The sequence below is a fragment of the Xiphophorus hellerii genome, chromosome 22 (genome assembly GCF_003331165.1).
Source record: "Xiphophorus hellerii strain 12219 chromosome 22, Xiphophorus_hellerii-4.1, whole genome shotgun sequence".
Lineage (NCBI taxonomy): Eukaryota > Metazoa > Chordata > Actinopteri > Cyprinodontiformes > Poeciliidae > Xiphophorus > Xiphophorus hellerii.
The window spans coordinates 44,415-65,493 of NC_045693.1; the positions used below are offsets into that span (position 1 = coordinate 44,415).

The 21,079-nt window shown below is 50.4% G+C and overlaps 2 protein-coding genes across 7 annotated transcripts; both read right to left on the reverse strand.

Annotated features, from left to right (window-relative positions):
- Positions 1-3,812: 3,812 nt before the first annotated feature.
- Positions 3,813-16,056, reverse strand: LOC116712891 (echinoderm microtubule-associated protein-like 4). 3 transcript variants are annotated; one of them, XM_032552755.1, is made up of 24 exons: positions 15,702-16,055; positions 14,489-14,668; positions 14,296-14,416; positions 13,960-14,139; positions 12,979-13,119; positions 12,828-12,853; positions 12,607-12,642; positions 11,891-12,014; positions 11,590-11,739; positions 11,443-11,512; positions 8,653-8,763; positions 8,480-8,575; positions 8,226-8,360; positions 7,790-7,925; positions 7,531-7,688; positions 7,339-7,464; positions 6,901-7,032; positions 6,762-6,829; positions 6,580-6,668; positions 6,404-6,501; positions 6,106-6,193; positions 5,849-5,947; positions 5,647-5,777; positions 3,813-5,581 (listed from the first exon to the last, which is right to left on the reverse strand). In XM_032552755.1, exons 1-24 carry the CDS (start codon positions 15,724-15,726, stop codon positions 5,168-5,170), a joined length of 2,934 nt encoding a protein of 977 aa, XP_032408646.1. In that variant the 5' UTR covers positions 15,727-16,055; the 3' UTR covers positions 3,813-5,167. The 3 variants fall into 3 exon arrangements, with proteins under 3 accessions (XP_032408646.1, XP_032408647.1, XP_032408648.1); XM_032552756.1 differs by lacking the exon at positions 12,607-12,642 and having other exon boundaries at positions 15,702-16,056; XM_032552757.1 differs by lacking the exon at positions 13,960-14,139 and having other exon boundaries at positions 15,702-16,053.
- Positions 16,057-16,332: 276 nt separating this feature from the next.
- LOC116712935 (tetraspanin-14-like) lies at positions 16,333-20,959 on the reverse strand. Of its 4 annotated transcripts, none has more exons than XM_032552840.1 (9): positions 20,820-20,959; positions 18,537-18,617; positions 18,226-18,276; positions 18,007-18,153; positions 17,460-17,630; positions 17,265-17,390; positions 17,122-17,172; positions 16,930-17,043; positions 16,333-16,815 (listed from the first exon to the last, which is right to left on the reverse strand). In XM_032552840.1, exons 2-9 carry the CDS (start codon positions 18,615-18,617, stop codon positions 16,750-16,752), a joined length of 807 nt encoding a protein of 268 aa, XP_032408731.1. In that variant the 5' UTR covers positions 20,820-20,959; the 3' UTR covers positions 16,333-16,749. The 4 variants fall into 4 exon arrangements, with proteins under 4 accessions (XP_032408731.1, XP_032408733.1, XP_032408732.1 ...); XM_032552842.1 differs by lacking the exon at positions 20,820-20,959 and adding an exon at positions 19,264-19,452; XM_032552841.1 differs by lacking the exon at positions 20,820-20,959 and adding an exon at positions 18,869-19,257 and having other exon boundaries at positions 18,537-18,809.
- Positions 20,960-21,079: the final 120 nt, after the last annotated feature.

A 21,079-nucleotide genomic window follows, 5' to 3' on the forward strand; every position in this document is an offset into this window, starting at 1 on the left:
AGTAATGTTAGTAGTCATGTTCATTACATATCGGCTTTCTGCTTAGCACTGAATTAACCTGTTTTAACAGAGGAAATTAGTGAGCAACGGGAGACGATGTTGTTGCGCTAGTAGCTCCTGGTAGCTCCTCCATTCCTCCATCGGAACGGAGGGGAGCTTTTTCGACACAGAAATGTTGCGCTGTCAGTTCCATAATGTCCCACTTCTGCCATCTAGCGGCGCGTTTGTGCTACTGCATGACATTGCTCCAAAGATTTCTAAACAGGGTAATATCCTAAACTAATCACAATTAAACCAAAACAAATGTGACCACACTTTGTGGGGGTAACACTGCAATCATTTTGTGACAGATTCCTGCTCATCCCGCATTGGAAGTTTTGTGGACAGACTCACCGCGTAGTAATGGCGCCTGCAGGACTGTCGCTAGCTTTAAAAGATGTCCAAACTAGTAATGTATGTGAATGGAAAATCCTACAACCGCTAATATCCGACACCGCTCCGTTTTTGTTGACTTTTTGTGAAGAAGGAAGTTGCGCTGGTCTTCTTCAGAGGTATTGTGTCGATTCCTTCAGTAGTTCTTGGTGCAGCGCCCCCACAGGCGACGGGGGGAACAGGGTTTCAGTTAGTTTGGATTGTTTGACTCAGTGCAGTGTGAAAGCGAACCACAGCTGCTGAAAATGTAACAAATGTTGCAATTTTGGTACCCAATGGAACCAAGTCTACTGGACTATCAGGTGTGAAAAGCTTTACTCTCTGGCCTGGATTACAACCACCATCTTCACAGTCCACCAAGAGAAGGCCCCATGGCTCCAGAGAGCACAGGTGTCAAGCTCCTGTCCTCAAGGGCCACTGTGCTGCAACCTTCAGATGTGTCTCTGCTGCACCACCTGAGCAGAAATAATGAGGTCATTAAGGCTCTGGAGAACTGATCTACACAAGGAGGAGGTCATTAAGCCATTTCACTCCAGGGTTTTGTACCTGTGGCTCATCTAAAACCTGCAGGACAGAGACTGGAGGACTGGAGTTTGACAGCCCTGCCATAGAGTATGTAATATGCATACTGTTATCAAGAGTGTTGGGTATGTACAAATGTTATTTGTACATTGAAAGCTGAATGGTTGTACAGACGTCTGCTTTGTAAACACAAAACATGGTCAATACATAGTCTGCAGTTACTGTTGATTGATTCCATTGATCCTATTAAAGTGAAGGTTGTGTCTGGTAGGAACAAATCGCCATGGAGAAATGAGCAAACAGATCTGCTAGGCAGCTCTGAACGTAAAACTCAACTTCACCTTTACTATGAAATCTACAAAGACAAACTGCGTAGCTTCACTCAACACTAAAACGTGCAAGGGAAACGTTCTTTGCAGAAATCATACCTTAAAACATGAACTATGCTGGAGCTTTATTTGCCACAGCTCACAGAATCACAAACCGTTCAGACTGAACCACCTGACCTGCAGTCAAACACGACTGCAATGAATTTACCAGCAGAGAAAATAAAAACTAGAGGGTTAATCTGAACATCCACAATAAATCCAATTCCATTTATTAAGCCAGTGAATATTACTAGCATGTGCACAGAAAGCCGCTAATGTAACCTGGGTTTGACATTTCCAGGGTCGGTTCCTTTTGCTCCAGACACACGAACTGATTCATCCTTCAAGAACTTTAATGATCTCATTAATCAGCAGGATCGTCTGCAAAGCCACGATTAGCCTCAGCTGCACTGAGGATGGGATCTGAACTCGGACGGCCAGGAAACGGCGACTGGAGCTGACCTCCTCCGGTCCGGTCCGGTCCGGTCCTAATCTTATTCTGCATTGCAGGAATTACCGGATTCAGAGAAACAAGATAATTAGCAATCTTAGTCATATGAAATTAGACATTGTTATTGCAGAAAGATTCAGGAAGAAGAGGATATCAGGCTAAATCAGATTTTTTGACTTTTTTTTTTGTCATGTGTTTCACACTCATTACCAGTTGGTGGCGTGTTACAGAAAAATCAGTGACTGCAGGGGGCAGTAGCCAGTGTTCATTTCTCAATCAGTTGCCGATTTACTAAACGGCCAGTCGGTTTACATATTTTAATGACGGCGATTCGATGCGATGCTGGTTGTTCAGCCTCTAAAACAAGTCGACGGTAATAAAGGAGCCATGAATCTTACAATCCCAGCTGGATCAGTATTTATTTGCACACTATCGCCTCCTGTCACAGATTTTTCTGTAACACCGGGTCCGTTCAGCCCAAGAGAATTGTTTCAGAACTCGGCTGGACATTTTGGACATGGAAACCGCAGAGCTCCTGACCAGAACCAGAACCAGAACCGATGGTGAGCAGTAATCTAAAGAGTACATTTAATATATGGTATTTCCTGTTTCTGGCATCATCAAGCGTCACTGACCAGACAAGGACGGAGCTGATTGGCTGTCACCATAGCAACGTTTATTTGCATTTTGTGTTGAAATCTTCAGTACAGTCTGCCCTCTGACAGGAATGCATGAGAGAAGACGATTGGCTCAAAACAGTCACATAAAAATCATCAATGAGGATCAATGAACGCAAACCCCGCCCCCTTCACGTGACCCCCCCCCCCAACCTGAACATCCAGGTGAGTCCCTGAACTCCACAGAAGCCCTTTAGAGCAGGGGTCTCAAACTCCAGTCCTCAAGGGCCGCAGTCCTGCAACTTTTAGATGTGCCTCTGCTGCACCACAGCTGAATAGAATAATTAGGTCATCAAGGCTCTGGAGACCTGATCTACACAAGGAGGAGGTAATTAAGCCATTTCATTCCAGCGCTTTGCACCTGTGGCACATCTAAAACCTGCAGGACAGCGGCCCTTGAGGACTGGAGTTTGACACCTGTGCTTTAGAGGCAAACATAGAAAAGATGAGTCAGTAATAAAAAGGCAACATCAACCCCCCCCCCCCCCCCCCCCCCCCATCCCCCCCCTCCGCGAAGGCCCCGCCCCTGAATGACATCATTGACACATTCAACAAAGGCCTGAAGTGAAATGGTCCAGAACAGACAAAAGCCCAGCAGTGAGTCACTGAGAGCAACCAATCAGAGCACAGGCCCTCCCCTTTGCTGTCGCCTGATTGAATAAGAGATGTGAGCTGAATGTGACTGAAGTGCTGCCCTCTAGTGTTGAGCAGAAATATACACACAGCCATCTGCAGCATATACAAACAACACAGATCCTTTATGAACAGAGAGGGCTCACTTTGATCAATTCTTCTCAAGATGAAGTGGGATTTCCAGCAAAGCGGGAGGCTTCACTCTGATTGGTTCTCTGTCACAGTTTTAACCTGAAGGTCACCTCGCCAAACAAGCACTTCCTCTTTCATCCTGTTGGTTTCCTGTTGGCAACAGTGTGAAGCTTCTGAAACCCAAACCAATGGATCTAGAACGTGACGGGTCAGAATCGCTTTAAACACAGACATCATTTTTAACAGAATGTTCCTTTTCTCTGTTGTATTCATTTAGACTGAAACTCAATGTCATCTGTGGCTTTTCAGAATAAAAGCCTGCAGCTGTTTGCATCCTTCAGTGATGTTTTAATTCACAGATTTAAATTACATTGATTTTAAAAAGCTGCAGATGGTTGTTTTTAAGCAAAGTTAGAAACAAAACTGAAATCTTCCAGGTTTCCTCTGATCCTCAAACTTCCTGTAAAACCAAAGACTTCCTGTTTAACTTCGAGGTCAACTCGTCTCACTGGAGGAAAATCAGACTGTTTATTTGGGAAAAATTATTGTCGTTTGACAAATTCCTCCCTTCAGCTCCCTGCTGCCCCCTGTGGCAGACGGGAGGATAACAGGTGGCTCTTTGGGACAGAAAAGGGCTGAAATGTTGGATGAGGTCATCACAGGTGTGTCAGGTATCCTGTGTTAACCGAGGGCGCATCGTGCTTAGAAGTCAATTAAAACAAGGATGAAACTCCTTTAATGCCAGTGGTTGATGAGAACGTAGATAAATAACTCCAGACTAACGGAATCGCTGGGCCAATAATCCCAGACAGCTGCAGGAAGTGTTGCTCTTTTTCACTGTGTATGGGAGGGTCCAAAGTTACAGCAATTCTGGAACTCAGTTATGTAAACTTTGTCAAAGATTGTTGGAGTGACTGTACCTGCTGAGGCTAAAATGTGTGTTTTAGGTATTTATCCAGAGAACGGCGTTTTCAGCTCCAGACAGTTAAAATTCATTGACTTTAGACGCCTGCAGGCCAGAAGATAAAAAAAAAATGGACATATCGTCAAACCACAATGATGAAGGACATGACATCATGTGTGGCTCTGGAGCGACTCACTTATGTTGTCAGAGGAAAGGAAATGAATCCTGAAGAAAGCTGGTCGCCGTTGAGCCAGTTTCTGAAACACTACAAAGGAAATGAAGAGACCGGTGCAGATTGCTGCAATAACGCTTTTGGGTTTTTATTTCTGTTTTCTGATATATGATATTGCTGAGTTGTTTTTTGTTGTTTCTTTATTATTTATGTTTATTTACTTTGAGGACTGACTTGTTTAATGTGAACCCTACGTCAAATATATCACTGCCACTTGTTTTATGTTATAAAATTCAATAAATATAATGTGAAAAAACAACTAACTGATTTACTGGCGCAGATTTCTTACATTTCAAAGATCACTGATTGGCCGATATTTGTGAAGCTGATCTTATTTTTCTCTGTAAAGGTCTAAAAATCAACCACTGTCCTCATTTCCTCTGCAGTGAGACTGTTAGCCCCGCCCACCCAGTTAGCCCCGCCCAGCCAGGTGTTTGCAATAGTCGCCCCCGTTACCAACTCAGCGACTTTCTATATTTGTCGCCGTTTCAAACAAAAACAATTGTTTTTTCAAAGATTGGACAGAAATGTGCAGTCGGTGCAGCCCTAGCGTTCACCTGCCTTGAGTGAGCAGATCAGGTGACTTCCTGTGGTGGATCGGAGGAGACCTGGAAGGTTCTGGATCAGATTCTGGAGCGTTTCTGGGAAGATGGCCGACGCCTGAAGACGTCCAGACAGTTTCTGTTGGTTTCCCCGTCGAATTCCTGACAGCGGTCCTGAAATGGTCGGGCGCGAACAGGTGCTTGGCGGTCGGCGACCCTGACGGCGTCAGGAGCAACAACAGAGACACCTGACCTGGAAGAGGCCCCGCCCCCTCTAGGAGGGCGGAGTGAGGGGAGGCAGGCCCTCGTCGCTTGGCGTCGCCGTGTCGTCGCTCGTCTCCAGGCTGTCCTTCAGGCTCAGCGTGCTGTCCGAGGGGGGCGGGGTTCCTTCTGCGGCGACCCGGTTCGATGGGTCCGGGTTCTCGGCGGCGGCCGGGTCGGGTCCGGCCAGAGGCTGCGTGGCGGCCGCTTCGCCGGCTGCGTTTGCGCCGGCCGTGTCTCCAGCAGAGTCGCCGGCCGTGTTGGGTCGGCGCGCAGCGGGCTTGGGGGCGTCGACCAGCTTCCTGACGAGCCGCCACTGCATGACGCTGGTGTCCTTCCCGCCCGTGGAGATCAGGTGGCTGTCGCTGTGCAGGAAGCTGACGTTGGTCACGTGACTGCTGTGGGCGCTGTACTTGTGGCTGGGCGCCTGCGGAGACAGTGGTTAGTCCGTCGGAAAGCGTCGGCCGGTTCCGGTTCCGGGTCTGGACCCACCTTGAATCTGGAGCAGGGGTAGGCGAACAGGTGAACCTTGCAGAAGTCGTCCGCCAGCGCGATCACCTTCCTGTTGTGGGACCTCACCAGAGCGTTGATGTCGGTACCATCAGAACCTTCGGGCCAGACGCCTGGAACACAGCAGCTTCCATCAGAACCATCAGAACCTTCAGAACCGACCCGGCCCCAGCAGAGCACTGACCAAACACGTGGTATCCCAGCACGCAGGTGTAGGTGGCCCAGTCGATGTCTTTGCACTCAGAGCGGTTCCGGATCAGCTGGCAGCCATTCTGGATGTCCCCTGGAAATACACACAGTACTACGGGAGTACTACGGGGGAACTAAGGGAGTACTACCGGAGTACTACGGGGGAACTAAGGGAGTACTACGGGAGTACTAAGGGGGAACTACGGGAGTACTACGGGGGTACTTCATTGCGGCATCAGTGTGCGCACTCACAGTAGAGGATCTCGTAGTCCCCAGAGTTGGACATGATGAACTTGTTATCAGGTGACCAGTCCAGGTGTGTGATGTAGCTGGAATGACCCTGGAGAGACATTCAGGGGAATCAGGACATTTGCACACCTGATGATGGTGGACTGGCTCTGGTCTTGGTCTTATTCTTGGTTCTGGTCCTACTTCTAGTTCTGGTCTTGAAAACCTGGGTTCTGATTGGACGGAACCAAGCGTGGCTGTGGTTCTGCACTCTGACCTATTAGCCAATCAGAGGGCAGGGAGCCGACCAATAGGAACTCACCGAGCATTTCCCATAGCGGCTGTACCTGCGGCCCTGCTCCCACACGCTGTACAGGTAGATGAAGTTATCATGAGACCCCACGGCCAGCATGCTGCCATCTGCAGGATGGAGGGAGAGAGGCATGATGGGAACCATCGTCCCTTCACATTGCCACGGTTACAGCAGACTCCACCCACCGACTGAGAAACGCAGAACCGACAGTTGCTCGTTGCCGTCCGAGTGGATCCCGACCAGATCTTTGCTCTCGGCGTCCAGAACAAACCACCTGGAGACATGTAAGAGTGCAGAGTGACCAATCAGAAGGAGAGGGAGGCGGGCGCAACCAATCAGAAGCAGACGCAGAGATGACATCGCTGACCTTCCGGAGTGCGTTCCTATGACAACTACAGCTCCACTGGGATGGAACTCTGCACAGTGTCCGTGTTCCTGCAGGAGCAACACACCTGTCAACCCTCCAACCAATCAGCAGGCCCCAGTCACAAGTCCCGCCCTCTCACCTCCAGAGTGCGGCTCCACTGCAGGCTGTGATCCAGAGAGTTCCAGAGACAAACCATCTGGTCCTGAGCGCAGGTCAGGAACTGCTCCCTGCTGGGGTGGGCGGCCAGACCCCACAGCTCGTCCGTGTGTCCCTGAACGCACCGCAGAGAGAGAGAGAGACCCTGAATGCACCACAGAGAAAAAAAACCCTATACAGACCGCAGAGAGAGAAAGACCCTGAACGCACCGCAGAAAGAGAGAGAGACCCTGAATGCACCACAGAGAAAAAAAACCCTATACAGACCGCGGAGAGAGAAAGACCCTGAACGCACCGCAGAAAGAGAGAGACCCTGAACGCACCGCGGAGTGAAAAATACCCTGAACACACCGCGGAGAGAGAGAGACCCTGAACGCACCACAGGTCCCCTCTGTGATGTCATGTCGTCATGTGACCTCACCTGGACCTCCACCTGGAAGCCGTCGTTGAAGGTCCCTCTGAGGACAAAGTTTCTGGACGTCCCGACCAGGAACTCGTCCCCCTTTCCCTCCGCCAGCGCCCGGATGTTCCCGTACTGATCCGGGACCTGAGAACACATGGGGGGTTAAGCTCCGTCTCCGTGTGTGTGTGCGTGTGTGTGTGTGTGTGTGACCTCGATGTCGCGGTCAAGCTGCAGCTGCTGGTCCCACAGGACGATCCTGCGGTCTTTTCCTCCTCCGGTCAGCAGCGAGCCGCTCCGCATGTCGCACATGCAGAAAACTCCTTTCTCATGAGCTTCGATTGGCCGCAGGTCGGTCCTCATCTGGAAGGCTGCACACACACACACACACACACACACAGCAGTGAGTGTCTGAGCCGACACTTGGACCTCATCAAGGTGAAGCTCAGGTCTGATGACGTCCTCCTCTCACCTTGCGGCGCCTTGCCCGTGGGCGCCTCGGCAGAGTTCCGGGTCCAGACTAGCAGCTGTCCGGACGAGTCTCCAGTCACGATGTCGCCGTTGCTCCGGAAGGTCAGGCACTGGATGAACTTGGGCCGGTCGTGACTCTGACCACAGAAGAGGAAATGTTGGATCATGTGACCAGACTACTGAAGGTTCTGTCCTACTGAACCAACCAGTTGGTCACCGGAACCAGAACCAGTTTGGTGCCACTGGTTCGTTTCTAGAACAAAGTTCTTTTCTGGCTCTAAACTGAAGGTTTTCCTCTCAGCCAGATGATTCTCAGTCACTCAGGGTTCTACTGGTTTTACTGGTTCTACTGGGATCATGAGCTGCAGCTCAGTGCAGAATCCCTTTAGCCAGTAATAAGGCGGGCGGTCCAAAAGGTTCTGTTGGGTTCTGCTCACCCCGAAGAGTCCCTGCTTGCGCAGCAGTGAGTTCCCGTTCCAGGCCCAGAAGAAGATGTGGAACTTCCCACAGGTAACGATCGTGTTCGGGTCGGTCGGGTGGAACTCCACGGCCAGAACCACGTCGGTGGTCGTCTGTAAGGAAACAACGGGTACCACTTAGAACCGGGTCCAGACCTGTCAGAACCAGGGACCAGAACATCCCAGCCAGTACCGGTTGCAGACCCGGGAGAACCCAGTCAGAACCAGCTCACCTTGATCTCTGCGATCTTGGACTTCTTCTGCCAGTCCCAAACCGTCAACATGTGGTCGTTGCAGTCATCGATGACGCTCAGGTGCTGACCCGAGTCCTGAAACACAGAGACCCGTTAGGAAGGTTCTACAGAATCAGAATGTGCATCATGGCCGCCTCCTGATGGACACTCACCGCTTTGGAGAACGCCAGAGACCCGACGCCGCGTTCAAAGGTTCCCAAACCGATGACCTGCAGGGTGGACAGGCTGACGCTGTCCCAGACCCGGACATGAGGCTGCAGCGCCTGAAACGGACCGCACAGAACCAGTCAGAACCAGCCAGGTTCAACATTCAGAGGTCGAGGTCCCAACCAGACTTCAGCGTCTTTGGTGGTTGAGTTTTGACCCGACCCGTTCAAACGGTTCTGTTCGTTTCAACACACACTAACCCTTCCGATCATAATCGTCCGATTTCCGTGAAAAAATTTATGATCGGTGATCGATCAGCATCTCTTGTTGATCACCTGCATCTCATTCTCAGCCTGTAGCTGGTTTCCTGTTTCCTTCTCGCTGCGCAGCAACAAATCCCGTCGTGTGAAACTTCAACGCTCTGAGTGAACGGGGACGTTGGCGTGTTGCGGCGGAAAATGACGTCACAATGCATCAACACAACAAATCTAATATGATATTTAAAAAACAAGAACTTGGGGGCGTGCCGTGGTGGCGTAGGGGACGGCGCCACCCACGTTTGGAGGCCTTGAGTCCTCGACGCGGTCGTCGCGGGTTCAATTCCCGGACCTGGCGACATTTGCCGCATGTCTTCCCGCCTCTCCTGTCAGCCTACTTTCATATAAGGGACACTAGAGCCACAAAAGACCAACTGGAGGGGAGGAAAAAAAACAAGAACTTGACTGAGTTTGGCTGCATGGAGGCTCAACGTAAGGAAAAAATGACAACCGGATCCAGACAAGGTAGAGCAGCACAGCTAGCAACACTCCCCGGATTAGCATGACTGTCAGAAAGCTGAACAAATAACCTGAAAAATAATTCAAGCCTTGTAGCTGCGGAGCGAGACGCTGGTTCTGCTCTCGCTGTTCAACTGGTGGGGATTTTTCACAGACGGAGCGTCATTTCTGCTCCACCCGGGATGTTTGCTTAAAGCCGCAGAGTAAACAACAACAACACAGATTTCACATATTAAAACTTTAAATATGTCCAAACATGAGAGAGAATTTATGAATAAATACATAATAATCTATCTCCTCCCTGTGTTCTGCAGAATTACTCAGCTCAGTCAGAACCAACCAATCAGAACCTTACCATCAGAACATTAATCAGCTAGCTATGCTATCAGGAAGTTTTGATTCAGCAACACTAGGCCTGTCACGATAGCAAATTTTGCTGAACGATTAATTGTCTCAAAAAATTATTGCGATAAACGATAATATTGTCTGAAGACCTTTTTACACTGATTTAATGGAAATGATGTAATAATGATGCGATTTCCTGCCAAAGATAGATACACTTTATTTTCAAAAGAATATTTAACACTGGAACTGATAAACAAAATAAACAAAACAACCAAAAACAAAAACAAAATGGATTCTCAGTCTCCATTAACAAAAAATGTACTTGATAAAAACTAAACAACATAAAGCCAAAGTGGAAATAAATACTGCATTCAACCAAAAGATTATGAAGTCTGTATATTATGTTGCTCTTCAGTAATAATTAGATTTAAATAGAGAAGATGGGCACATCGACTACCTGATGCAATAATTCACACTACATGATTTTTTGCTCCTATTTTTCCCCTTACAACAATCTTAGAAAGTTGGTCTTTCTAAGATTGTGTGGTGTGTTACGGTAGATCGTCGTTGCTGCTCCGATCCAAATCAGGGTTTTCCCCGACTGGGATCTTAACTCAACCTGTTGAATGTGACAGGCAGCCAATCAGAAAGCATGCATTCCCCTCCTGCTTTCTGAGGGGAAATTACGGAGGGGAATCCCAAACAGCTGACACGGTGCAACCCAGAGATGATATGTGGAAACAACATTAATGTTTATTCAACATGCAAAGAATATAGAAATGACAAGAGGAGGAGTTGGAGCGAAATTACTACCGCAGTTGATAAACCCGGTAACTTTTCAGCTGTTCTTCGTTAACGTGACGTAAATAGGTTCTAATGATTTTCATTCAGTCAGGACTTTACGCTGACACTAGCCACATGCATTGCAGGTAGATTGTAGTAAAGCATTGATTAATGCCTGGTTTTAAAATTAGTTCACTGAACTTGTAGCCATTATTTTGTGCCCATTGTTGGACACCACATGGCCGGACCGAACCCGATGGAACCGTTATAGCTAGGATTTCTGTCGGCTAATGTGGGTCTGTCAGGTTTTGAAAATGGGCCGACAATTGGCCGACAGCTCTAAGATCGTATCGTCTGCGCTGGGCTTTACACTAAGGAAATGAGGTCAGAGGTCAGTGGAGAGCACCGGAGTTGAGCCTTTTTTCATTCTGTGTCATCAACAGAAAGAGAAAAAGGCCGGAAGAGACGATAATGCCGATAATTAAAATGAGGTTGATAGTTTTAATTTATCGTACGATTAATTGATTTATCGTTTATCGACAGGCCTAAGCAACTCGTGATTGTTTATTTTGATGCAACCTCCATTTGACTATGATTTGTTTCTGTCATCAGGTCCGATTATTATAAGCGACTTTGGGCTTGTTTTTTCTAAAGTCACTTGCAAATTTAATGAGTCGGGTTCGGTTTTCTGGGCTTGTTTTTGAAGGTGAAGCTGCTCATTTAGAAATAAGCAGAGACACAATAAACCCCAGAATTTGACTGACAACCAGGTCGTTTCAGTCGGATTCTCCCTGTCCATCATTTCCTGGATGATCAGATGATTTCCTGGAAAATCTGCTGGTTCCCCCAACAAAACCTTCCCATTCTGGGAACGGAACCGGTTCTGCTCACCCGTCCGTCTTTGTCCACTCCGGCGATCTGTCCGGTGGCGATCCGAATCTTGTCCGGATGGATGGCCAGACTGCGGACAGAGAGCGATGACATCACCAACAGCAGCAGCCAATGGCGGAGCAGGAAGCGACGCCGAGCGTTCCTCACCACTTGATGCAGTCGGTGTGTCCGAGGTAATGCCTCTGGGTCCGTTCCTCGTAGCTGAACAGAACCGCCACGGACGCGATGAAGTAGACGATCTCTCCAGTGGGAAGCAGGTAGACGTTGGCCCGGCAGTCCCGACCGCGGTACCCGTACCTGCAGAGGGTCAAGGAGCACCGGAACCGCACCTGAGGTTCTACTGGATCACTCATGGTTCTACTGGACCGCCTGGGGTTCTACTGGGCTCCATCTGGGGCTCTATTAGTCTAATTGGTGGTACTGGTTTTCCGACTGGTCGGAAGGATACACCCATTCCAGCTTGAGTCGTTCTGGAGGAAGCTCGGCCCGGACGTCGTCGTAGTTCTCCACGTCTGAAGGGATGAACATGGTGATTGGTCGACCTCGCATGAACATCTTGATAGAGTTTCCCTCTGAAACAACAAACAGAACCGAGGTTTGGGTCAGATGGGCCATTGCTGTAACAGAACCGGCCAGACCAGAACCTCAAGTAGGAGCCCGAAGGTTCTGCTGACAGAATCCCAGGAGGAAAAAACCAACCCCAAACCCAGAGCAGGTGAGAAGCAGGTAAGCCTTGGAGACAGGTGAGGGGCAGGTTTTAGACAGGTGAGGTAAAGTCACCCAGAAGGAGCTTTAGGCCGTTTTAGTCTGAGTCGCCAATAAAAACAACTCGGATATTACGAGCCGTCCCTGCAGAGGTACCAATCAAGGTACAGTGGTACCTTCTCTGCCAATCACAGGCACAGAAGGCCTGTGATTGGCCTGATTTGAACACAAGGAACTGATCTGATTCGCTGTGAAGCTTTGAAAAAGTTCAGGCTCCAATCAGGGTGATTTTTCTTGCAGATCAATTCTATAAACAAGGAAGAGGCGGGGCCAAACAGTGACATCAGCAGATGGATGAGTGAGCCAGACAATGGAAGCACACAGAAGGAGGTGATTGGTTCAGAAACAGGAAGTGTTACACTTTCTGTTAGCCAGCTAGCGGGCTTCAGCTGAACTTACCAGCGAGGCTGTTTTTCTCTCGGGTCGACATTTTGGCTGGTTTGAGACAGAGACATGGTCACATGGTCACTCAACAACAACAACAACAACATGGCGTCTGACAGACTACAGGTCGGAAAACATCTGGACCGTCTGGATTCCTATTGGCTGGTAGACAGTGATGATGACGATAATGATGATGATGATGGGTGTGGTGTGTTTGGCGAGGAAGGACAACCTACCTTGGCTGACCACCGGGTCTTTGTGCCTGAAAGAGCAGGAAACATTCATTACTCTCCTCCCTAATCGGACCCGACACTCACAGGTTCTCAAGTAATCTCAGTTGGGTTATTAAACCCCAAGTGTGTGTGTGTGTGTGTGTGTGTGTTGTACTTGTCTGCGTTCTTCACCACTTTGGCCAGCAGCTTGGAGGTAGATGCTGCCTTCACCAGCTTGTTCCGGTTCTTCTCTGCTGAATCCCAGTTGCTGCTCTGGGATCGCTCCATTCCTGAAGACCGCTTTACGCTGGGACCTCTGGAGACACACACACACACACACACACACACACACACACACACACACACAGAGTGAGCAGCAGGAATCACTGAACTCTCATCAGATTCATCATCACTTTTTTATTCATTGACGCTGAAATGTCAAAGCTTTGACTCAGAAACAACAGAGAGACTTCCTGCCTCACAAACACCCAAAGCACCAGGAGACGCAGTGAGAACCCGGAGGGGGAGGAGTTAGAGTGGGAGGAGCCAGAGGGGGGAGGAGTTAAAAGCAAGGCAGGATCAAGGTGAGGAGTGAAAGGTTTCATTTCAAACACCTTCAGCTCATTTCAGCAGTGAAGAAGAATCAGAGAAGAGCCTGGAGGAAGATGCTTAAGGCGGACTGAAAGGGTTAAGGTAGCCTGAGGAGATCAGACAGAACATTATGTAGCGTTTGTTGCTATGGAAACAGACCATGCAGACAATACCCCTCTGTACTAGTTAGAAGCCAGTGACCTGGGTTCTAAAGGTCAGTTAGCAGTTTGTAGGTCACAGGTTGGCTAGCAGGATAGTTAATTGGTGAGTTCTTTATCAGGTTACAGTTTGTAGGTAGTTAGCTGGTTACAGTTAGCTGGTTGTAGTTGGTTAGCAGGTTAAAGTACCCAGTAATAAGGAAATAAGCAGAACAGCAGTCAGGGCTGCAGCTCCTGCATTAAGGCAGTTTCAAAGTTCCTCCCACTCTTAAACCTGATTGGCTGATCAAGAATACCCTCAGCCAATCAGGTGCAGAGAAAGCCTCAGAGACGGGTTAGTAGGTGAGGTCAGAGCAGCATCAGCAGGAAGACAGGTCAGATGCAGCCGACAAATCAGGAAGTGGAACCTTTTAGGGGCGTGGCCTTTGGCGAAGTCAGGGGGCGGGGCCGACCTCTGGGGGGGGTGGGACAGGATGGGGGACGAGTGATTGGGTGACGGCTCCTTTAGGGGCGGAGCTTCCTCATGCTCCTGGATCTCCTCCATGTGGGAGCGCTGACCGCTCGCCTCCTTCTTCTTCTCTGAGCCGCTGTGAACAGAACCGGGACCATGAGAGAGCGCCAAGCTTCGGTTCTGATGGGTTCTACTCTGGTTCTGGTCGGGTCTGCTCTGGTTCTAAAGTTTCTACTGCCCTCTGGTCGGTTCTGGTTCTGCTGGGCCCAGTGCTGACCCGGTGGGTTCTTACCTCTTGGCGGCCGAAGACACCGTCTCCTTCCTGGTGACGGAGGCGGAGTCTCTCTTGCGTCCGGGCGTGCCGCCGTTGGCGATGCAGGACAGAGACGAGGCTTCGCGCATGGCGGCGCCGCCTGCAGGGGGCAGCTTAGCTGGTGACCGCGCCTTGCAGCGTGTATCCATGGCAACGGGCGGAAGCGCCTTACCTTTGGCTCCGTGCTGCTTCCTGTTGGCCCCAGAATCCTCAGACGCGGCGAGGCGGCGCAGCACGTCGGCGAGCGCCGCCTTCATCACCGTCAGCTCGTCTTCCTGCTGCTGGACGCGCAGCTCCAGCGCAGACAGACGGTCGTTGACGTCGGAGACGCTGGTCGCCGACATGCTGTCATCTGCACAGACACCAGAACCCGCTCAGAACCGCAGCATCACAACCAGAACCGAAGGCCCGTTAGATGGTTCCAAGTATCAGAACACCTGGGGGGAACACCTACACTGTGACCTTTAACCCCTGCATGTTTCCCTTCTGCCACACCTGGATTGAATCTGAGGGTGATTAACAGCCTGTAGAAGAGCTGAGGATCCAACCTGAACCCGGTCACAGGTTCTGATCCGACAGGACCTGGACGGATCTGAAACCAGTTCTGAACCAGTTACTTTAATAAAACCCATCAAGGAACCAAAACCCAAGAAGAACAGAACCCTAGAGGGGAACCGACCCTGTGAACTGATCCCGTGTTCACAAGATGAAACGGGACCAGCAGAACGGAGCAGTGGATTGGATCAGAACCAAAACACTAAGACCCAGGGGTTAAACTCCAGTCCTGGAGGCCCGCTGCCCTGAAACCTGTAGATGAGCCTCTGCTTCACCTGGACAGAATAATGAGGTCGTGAAGGTTCTGGAGAACTGAGGTGATGAAGCCGTTTGTACCTGAGGCTCAGTTAAAACCTGCAGGACTGAAGTTGGACACTCCTGCACTAATGGATCATCCAATCAGCTTCCAGTACAGGACTATGTGTGGCCCAACCTGGGGCTCCAGAACCAACTGAGGACCACTGCTGCCCTTGGTTTCTACTGGGCCGTTCGACCCGGTTGGACCTGTATTGTGCTGGACTTGGGAGACTAGAAACGATTCTGTTCCTCCAGGTTCAGCTGGGTTCTGCTACCTGAACTAGCTGCACCCAGCTGGGACCACACCAGAACCCGGTTCTGGCAGGTTTGGACTCTGTACACCCTCCTGCGGGTGGAGGTGTTGGTTTTGTGGCCCTGCAGCGGCCAGAGGGGCGGTGCAGCCTCTTCCTGAAACAAACAGCAGTGACACGTGTAAACCCGCCAGAGGCGCGTGCGGCCCTCACCTTCCTACCTATGCACGAGCAGGTGAGCAGGTTCGGTTCGGTTCTGGGTGCGTCGGGTCCCGTACTCACCCAAACTTCCGGTGAAGCCGTCCATTTTCCAGCAGAAAGGCGGGAGTCCGGGCCGAAGGCCTGCGGGAGGAGGAGCGCACACCGCGGGCCTCCGTCCGGGGTTTTCCGCCGCGGAGGAGGAGAGCCGGAAAGGGTTCAGGCTCCGCCGCGCTGCGCGCCGTGGCCGGCCGTCACAGAGGCCGAGGATCCGCCGCTGGGCTGCGGGCTGGAGGGGAGAGCCGCACCGGAGGGCTGGACGGCGGGGAGAAAAGCAAGACGAGCCGCGGAAGCCGCGACGCTGCTGCGCGTTTCCGACTGGCTGCTGTGGCTGGAGAGGAGCCGAAAGGAGCCGAGGATAGCCGAGCGTAGGAGGAGGTCTGAGGAAGAGGCGCAGCATCGCCACCTGCTGGTTGCTTTATGATCCACGATCATTAACTGACATTTCAGCTGCTGAAGTTTCAAAGGTTAAAGGTCAAACCTGGATGGACCGATTGGATCAATGAAGCAAAAGACGTAAGAAGAGGAAAAGTCACTTTTATTATTCTGAATATAAAAAGATTAAAATTCACTTTGTAAAAAAAAACACAAAACTCAGTCCCTTCAAATAAAAGCTCCCCAATGAGGCAGGGTCAATAATCTGATCAACCAATCGTTTCCTTGATCAATCACAGAATATTCAAACACAACTTTATTCAGACCAACGTGTTTTCCAGTGTCGGCATTCACATTCATTAAACAGCGAGTCATGTGACCTGAACAGAACCGGAACCGGAACCGGACTGGTAATGTGTTTGCTGCTGATGATGTTCAGGTGATCAGACGTGATGAAGGCCAGCGATTGGTTCTGGAAGGCCTCTCAGGTGAAGCAGGAAGTGAAGGCATCAGGTGCAGACAAAACAAGGTGGCGCTCTTCAGCAGAGTAATACTACGTTCAGTCAGACATTTTCAGTAACCATAGCAACGAGCACATCAGAGGAAGACCACACTAGAAGGAGATGAAGGCACATGCGACTCAGCAGCCAGGTGCAAAACACCTGGCCGAGGCTCCGCCCCCCAGCAGGCCGAGGCCTCAATGGCTGAATTTGACCTTTTCAATGTCGGCGATCAACGTTCGGGCCAGGTAGATTCCCACCATCTGTCAGAGAGAGAGGTGCAGGTAAACTACAGATTACTTAAGGCAGATCCAGAACATCTGAACCAGGCCAGGCTTAACATGTACTTGGGTCGGGTTCTGGTCGGGTTCTGGTACCTGCAGCAGAGAGATGACGATGAAGATGAAGGCCACGGTGTACAGGTTGCGTGGCAGCCATTCCTCCAGCGCCACGATGCATCCTCTGACGAAGATCTTTTCACTCCATTCCTTCTGTTGGGCCAACAGAACCAACAGAACCTCTCAGATCCAACAGAACCTCTCAGATCCAACAGGAACAGCTGAACTCACCTCCTGCTGGTTCCTCACGTCGTAGCCACACTGGGTGTTCAGCACCGAGTCCTGAAAGAGCAGAACCAGGATTACCAAGTGGGTTCGGATCGGAACCGGACTCGTGGCAGGCCCGGGTGGGTTCGGATCGGAACCGGACTCACGGCGGGGTCGGGGACGCAGCAGGAGAACGGGACGCCGCACTTCTCCCGGCTCTGATGGGTCCCGTTGCAGCTGAAATAGACGTTCAGGTTCCAGTCGTTGGGTTCCTGGGCCCCGCAGCAGTGGTTCTGTTCGGGGAGAACCGGGTCAGTACAGGACCGGCCGCCGGGGTACCGGCGGTACCCGGGGGGCCGTACCATCTTCTGCAGAGAGTCGATGAGGTTCTGCAGGTCGATGTCGTCCCGGTAACCCTTGATGTTCTGCAGGAAGAAGTTGTTGATCCACTCTCGGACCTGGCTCTGGAAAACCACGGCCAGAACCGCCACGGTCAGCTCCAGGAAGAAGATGAACCCGATCACCCCGGAGAACTGGGCCGGAACACACCGGGTCAGAACCAGAACAACACACGGGTCAGAACCCCGTCGCCCCAGAGATCTGGACTAGAACCGGCTCTGACCCGGAACCAGTGCAGTTGCAGAACCAGGGCCCGGTTCTGGACCTGCAGACTGATCCTAACCCTTAGCAGCCCGACCCGGTGACCTTTGACCCGGCTTCGGCTGTGATTTACAAACTGCAGATTCTGGTTGCCGTGGCAACAGGTTCTGCTTTGTTTGAAATCCATCAGAAACGGATCAGAACCAAAGTCAGCGATTAAAGCTGCTGTTTCTGAACCGGTTCTGGTCCTGGTCCGCTCCACAGCTCTAAATGTTGTGGGGGTCAGAACCAGAACCGGGTCAGACGTACAAACTTGAGCAGGCAGATGTTCTCCCGCAGCGCTCCCACGCAGCCGGCGAAGCCCAGGATGAAGGTGACTCCGCCCACCACCAGAACCAGCCAGACCGGGTCAAAGCCGTGCAGCTGGGTCACCCGGGTCAGGTCCAACAGAACCCCCTGCAGACAGAACAGGTCGGTCAGTTCTGCCCACTGCAGACGGGTCGCGGTTCCGAGGTCCGGTCGCCTCACCTTCTCGCTCCACGCCCAGAACCCGATGGCAATGAAGGCGGCTCCGGCCAGCTGCAACAGAACCAGAACCAGAGTCACACTGAGGGAAGAACCCAGGTTCTGCAACCAGAACCGGACCTGAGAGTACTGACTGAATAAACAAACCGAACCAGAACCAGACTGTTTCCTGGTTGCTCTTTGACAACTTCCTGTGTCACTTCCTGCTGCCGAGAAGCTTCGGCATGTTGCTGACATCACTTCCTGGTTTCTGCATGGCAACAGGAAGCGAGGAGGTTCTGGTTCTGGCGGGTCCAGCGGGTCAGGTGACTCACCCAGAAGATGATGTTGTAGCTGAACATCAGGTACTTGTAGCAGCAGCTGACCTCAGGGTTGTCATAGCGATAGTAGTACATCTGGAGACACACGGCACAAACTGGGTGAACTGGTTTAACTGGGAGACACTGCAGCAGCACCAGCTGGGCCACACCGATCCAGAGCTTCACCAGTACAGAACCAGAACCAGAACCTGGACTGATCGGATCCCATCTTTTCTTTGACAACAAATATGAATCTGCTTGGACTTCCTGTTTCCTGCAAGATGGCGGCTGGTGCAGTCGAGCTTTAAATGCTTCAAAGCTACATTTAACAGACATTTTATCTCCACCAGAGATTTGACGAACGATTCAGATAAACCTGCAGCAGCTAACGTGGCGAGGCTAAACGTAGCTTCTAGCTCAGGATGCAGGAGGGAAAACTTCACAGACAGAAGGAAACCTGGGAGCTGATTAAAGACATAAAGCTGCCCGTCTAAAGACGGAGAGGAAAGCAGCTCTTCCCCGAACACGCCGAGCTAAAGAGACGAGGTGAAAAACAAAAACCAAACACAATGAAGATGAAGAGCCGACTCTTAGAGAATTACAAGACAGGAACCTCTGGGCTGCAACTGGAAACATCAACGAGAGAAATGGGGAAACCAATGAAGCGTCAAACATGATCCGCTTCCCATAGAAGGGCTGAACAAATCTCTGGAGTTCTGCCATAAAGAGGATCAGGACTCACTGCTGGACGGAGCTTCAGGTTCTGGGATTTAAAATGGACCAAACCGGAGGCTGCGGCGGTCACCTTGGCGATGGATGAGGTCCACAGACCGGCCAGCGATCATCAGGTTCAGTCCAGAACCGCGTGATTCGCCTCGGGGAAGGGAACCAAGAAACACGACTACCTGGAGGATCTGAGAGGAACCCGAGGCCGGAGGAGAACCGCAAAGACCCATTATGTCAGCAACATCAATGGGAAAGGAACCATGACGCTGTACAGAGTGGTAATAACACAGTTATAACCTCATCACTTTCATTGGTTTGCTTCCTAAAGGAGGTGGGATCTGGCTCTGCAGCTTCAGATTTATTATTTTATTTAATAATAAAAGCTGATTCCTGCTTTTATTATTGATTATTAGAAATAAAGAGGAAGGGTCTGTTTGTTTCTGCCAAAATAAGGGAGCAGATTTTATTTTGTCCAGGAAACAGAACCAGATGTTTGTCTGTCAGTAACAGGTCAGCAGGGGGCGCTGTTCAGCATCAGACACGGTGGTAGATGGATTATTCTAGAAGTTATTGATCAGACACAGTACATATTAAGAAATATTTATTATTTATTTTGTTTTATTAACTACAGGTAAACTACAGGACCCATCTGATCCAGAACCATCCGATCCAGAACCATCCGATCCAGAACCATCCGATCCACACATGGACAGATAAATGATCTCTAGAGTCTCAGAGACTTTTGTCTGTTTGGACGTTGTGGACAAAGTGATGGACTCAGACAGAACTGAGACCATCACTATTAAAATCCATAACAATCATAGGACAGATTATTGGAAATTTAACAAAACTTTGCTACAAAATCTACAATTTACAAATGAAAAGGAAGAAAAATCACCTTTGGTCAATGTTGGGAACTAATGAAACAGGAAGTTCTAAAGAATGTGTTTATTATGATGATTATTATTTTACCAGTTTTCCTCTGAAATCCTCAGCACCATTCACCCAACCTAACCCGTCCAACTGGAACGGTTCTGGTCGGGTTCTGGTCCGGAGAAAGAACCTTTAAAGCTCCACTCAGAACCACCTGACGGGGTTCGGTCCCCAGGTCCAGTTCGGGTCAAAGCAGGATGTTCCAGAACCTTGACCAGAGTCTGGGTCATTAGGGAGTACTGTCCCTTTAAAACAGAACCGTAAAACCCAACTGAGCTGAACTCTTAACCGACAGGAAATGGATCATGATCCGGTTAAAGAACCTTTCAGGTCAAAGTTCTCTCTAATCGCTGACCTTTGACCCCCAACCCTTTACATGACGGTAACATCCCATAATAACCCCGGAAGCGGCGGCAGGCTGACAGAGTGAAACCGACTCACAACCCGGTTCTAGCAGAACCGAACCGGATTCCAGCTGGTAGAGTTCTGCTCTAAAGCCTGAAGTTGGCCCATTAGTTCTGGTTCTCAGTCTGGACCGAACCGGAAGTAGTTGGTGCTAACGGCTAACGGAGCTCTAAAACCCTAAAACAGAAGCGGAACCTGAGCGGAATCATTCTGGATCAGAACCTTTCTCCTCACCTCTCGGATCGATCAGATAATCAATAACTCTGCTCTTCTTCTTCTGCTGCTGTTCTTCCTCTGCTCCAACTCAGTCCTCCTCTTCCTCTTCTTGTACTCCTTCTCTTCTTCTACGGTTGTTTACCAGCATTCCGGCTGGCGGTGGCTCTAGCGCCGCCAGCCGGCAGGAAGCGGAAGCTACATTGTTATGCCGAGAAACGCGCGCCCTGTCGCGGGGGCGCGCATCGCTCTCATCTCTCGCATATTGATGATGAGCTAAC

What these genes read in the sequence shown, in the direction of transcription:
- LOC116712891 (XM_032552755.1), bottom strand. Translation starts at nt 15,726, where the DNA reads ATGGACGGCTTCACCGGAAGTTTGG. An exon ending in AAAGGCCACGCCCCTAAAAG is followed by an intron (nt 13,120 to 13,959) that starts GTTCCACTTCCT and finishes GTGTGTCTCCAG; the next exon opens with AGGTCCCAGCGTAAAGCGGT. An exon ending in GCCGCTATGGGAAATGCTCG is followed by an intron (nt 6,194 to 6,403) that starts GTGAGTTCCTAT and finishes ATGTCTCTCCAG; the next exon opens with GGTCATTCCAGCTACATCAC.
- LOC116712935 (XM_032552839.1), bottom strand. Translation starts at nt 18,857, where the DNA reads ATGTCTGTTAAATGTAGCTTTGAAGCATTTAAAGCTCGACTGCACCAG. An exon ending in GCTACAACATCATCTTCTGG is followed by an intron (nt 18,277 to 18,536) that starts GTGAGTCACCTG and finishes GTTCTGTTGCAG; the next exon opens with CTGGCCGGAGCCGCCTTCAT. An exon ending in ACATCTGCCTGCTCAAGTTT is followed by an intron (nt 17,631 to 18,006) that starts GTACGTCTGACC and finishes GTTCCGGCCCAG; the next exon opens with TTCTCCGGGGTGATCGGGTT.